Source organism: Vicugna pacos, chromosome 20 (genome assembly GCF_048564905.1).
Source record: "Vicugna pacos chromosome 20, VicPac4, whole genome shotgun sequence".
Taxonomy (NCBI): Eukaryota; Metazoa; Chordata; class Mammalia; order Artiodactyla; family Camelidae; genus Vicugna; species Vicugna pacos.
In genome coordinates this window covers 6,443,344-6,445,991 of record NC_133006.1, presented here as the reverse complement: position 1 = coordinate 6,445,991, position 2,648 = coordinate 6,443,344, and the positions used below count along the sequence as shown (strand labels likewise).

At 48.9% G+C, this 2,648-nt stretch overlaps 1 protein-coding gene across 20 annotated transcripts in view; it reads right to left on the bottom strand.

Moving 5' to 3' along the window:
* Positions 1 to 3: 3 nt before the first annotated feature.
* Positions 4 to 2,648, bottom strand: part of DST (dystonin) — a 435,317-nt gene continuing 432,672 nt past the window's right edge. For all 20 annotated transcript variants that reach the window (XM_072944761.1, XM_072944766.1, XM_072944764.1 and 17 more), the window contains 2 exons: positions 1,477 to 1,600; positions 4 to 409 (listed from right to left, as the gene is read on the bottom strand). In XM_072944761.1, the coding sequence (XP_072800862.1) occupies positions 135 to 409; positions 1,477 to 1,600 (399 nt within the window). In that variant the 3' untranslated portion in view covers positions 4 to 134. The remainder of the gene's footprint in view (positions 410 to 1,476; positions 1,601 to 2,648) is intronic.

Here is a 2,648-nt window from a genome sequence, read left to right as displayed (position 1 = left end):
AAATAAGGCCATCCGCAGAATTTTAAACTCACCTCTTGGCAATATTTCACAATAATTTCTACAGCATATTGTACATCTTTCACACTTTTAAATATTAAACGCTCAAGGAAGGGGCCGCGGTGGAAGCAACTGCACTATCTCTTGGAGGACTTGTCCAGTTTGCCGGCAGCTGGCTTCCTCTGGGGCGTGGGGATTCTGGAAGGCTTGCCCGTGGACGGCCGGGCGCTTGCCCGGGGTGTGGGCCTGTGTGTCGGCGGGGTGGCCTCCACGTCCGAGCACACGGACTGGATTTCCGAAATGTCAAAGTCTGATGCGTCACTGCCTCGGCGGCTGCTGGTCCGGCTGCCGGCCCGACTGCCAGCCCGGCTGCCGGCTTTGCTTCCTGGGCGGCTGGGGGTCCTCTTGGGATCTGAGGAGAGGGCAGAAAAGGGGGTCACCCTTGAGACCGGGATCCACCTGCAGTGGACTCTGGAAGCCCGGTGCCACGCTGAATCTCAACAATTCTGCAGGACTCACAGGAGGCACTCAGGACATCCTCATGGGTTCAAGGAGGCAGTAAGGAGCCTCTACTTAAGTAGACAAAATACACCAACAGCCAGATTTGCAAACAGGGACGCGCGTCTGGGGCTACCCCACTTAGAACGGAACTTTGCTGGCCACACGGACGGATCGTGTAGACTGCTTTCCAGGCTGCCCCTCTGGCCTTCTGAGACCGTCTACACTCTGTCTACGGAGTGTGTACCTCCGTGTATAAGTATACTTTTACAGTTTTTTGAAAACGATTTCCAAAGCTGAGCATGTGTCACTCAGGGAAGTGTGCAGAGCCTGAGGATAAGCAATTCAAAACACAACGGGATTTCAGAGCGAGGACCTGGAACTCTGAAGAAGCTTCTTGCCTGCTGCCCTCAGAACCCTGGGGGGGACGGTTCCCCTCTCTGTGAAGAACTCTCAGAAGCACTGGGGTCCGGGCCAGTGTGGCCGGGTCTTCCAGCCACCTGAGATAGAGCTCAGTGCAATTTCCAAGCAGACAGAAGAGGTCAGACCTTCCAGCCTGAAGGGCTGGGTCCTGCTGGAGTCTTCCTTCTGTTCTGGGGTCACTCTGTCATCATTCTTGTCATCTTTCTTTGGGACTTTCCAAAAGGGATTTCGAGGGGAGGGTGTGGCTCAGTGGTAGAGTGCGTACTTAGCATGCATGAGGGCCTGGGTTCAATCCCCAGTACTTTCATTAAAAATAAACAAAGCAAATAAATAAACTTAATCCCTCCTCCTCCAAAAAAAAAAACCCCCCAAAAAACCCAAAAGGGATTTTTCGAGTCACTGATGCCAATGACTCATGCGGATGGAGGGCCGGGACTACTGATCATTTCAGAGGAACACAGTGGCCTCGATCGGCGACAGCTCCCCCAAGGAGGAAATGGGACCGGAATTTTCAGACCGCACCACACAGCCACTAAGGAAGGAAGACCCCACACTCACCAGCAAACTGGGTCCGCACTCGGGCGGCTGCCGTGGTGATCAGGCCGCTGTCCTCCCCGGAGTGGAAACCCTTCCCTGATAAATATCCCGGAAGTCGAAGCTTGCTTCCTTGGATGGGTGTTCCCTGCATTGAATCAGAGAAACGGCACCTCAGGGTACTGTTCCCGGCCCATGATTCTCCACCAACAGCCCTGCACAGACGGGCGGAGGCCTCCGGCAGACACGCGGGAGGTGGAGGGGAGAAGCCTTGCAGGCAGACGAGACATGGGGTTCCCACTTGCTTTTTTCTCTCCACTAAGTGCTCGCTCTCTCCCTGAATTCAAAGGGGACCTTCTAAAGGGAATGAATTCAGGCTGAAGAGAAAACACAAAAATGGAGATCCTCCCCAGGAAAACAAAACAGACAAACTGTGAGTACATTAGTATCTTTCAGATTGCCGGTGGATATTACACAGAGTTAAGAGCGTACAGCCAGAAAGATGGTGGTGACCGCATGGTACAGAGAGAAAAACTGTGCTGGGCTACCCTGCTGCCTGCAGCGCTTTTAGAGCTAGACAGACATGAACAAAGAAACAGGGGTGTCATCGTTTAAACAAACATAACTGCCCCGCCCCCAAAAGTGGCATTTTATAACTTGGTAGGATGTCCCTTCGTCTCTTGAATCTGTCACCTTCCGGGGTCCTTATACACTAGATACCTAGGCAACATTTAGGGGTGAGTCTTTAAAAAATTCTTACGGGAGTTTGTAGAGAAATGTCTAAAATCCCATCCGTGAAGTTTCATTATGAGGCTAAAATCACTGTACTTTTTCTGGATCACTATTAACATATGGAAAATTCTCCCAAAGTTAAAAAAAATAAACAGATCCCCTGAGAAGTAAAAGGATGTCACATTCTTCGAACTCGCAGTCAGAATTTAGAGGAAATAAATCTATACAAATTATATATGCATTTAAAAAAATAATTTCCTTATTAAATAGTTTTAAATGTTTAATAAAACATATGTAAGACCTTTCGTACACATCGGAGTTGCAATTAATAACATTAACGATGTTCATAATTTGTTTATGTATTTTACACATACATTTAAGTATGGAATTTATATAGAACTTGTATCCGTCTAAGTTTTCAAGATACTCTCACACATCTAACCACAAGTAGTCCTCACACTTAC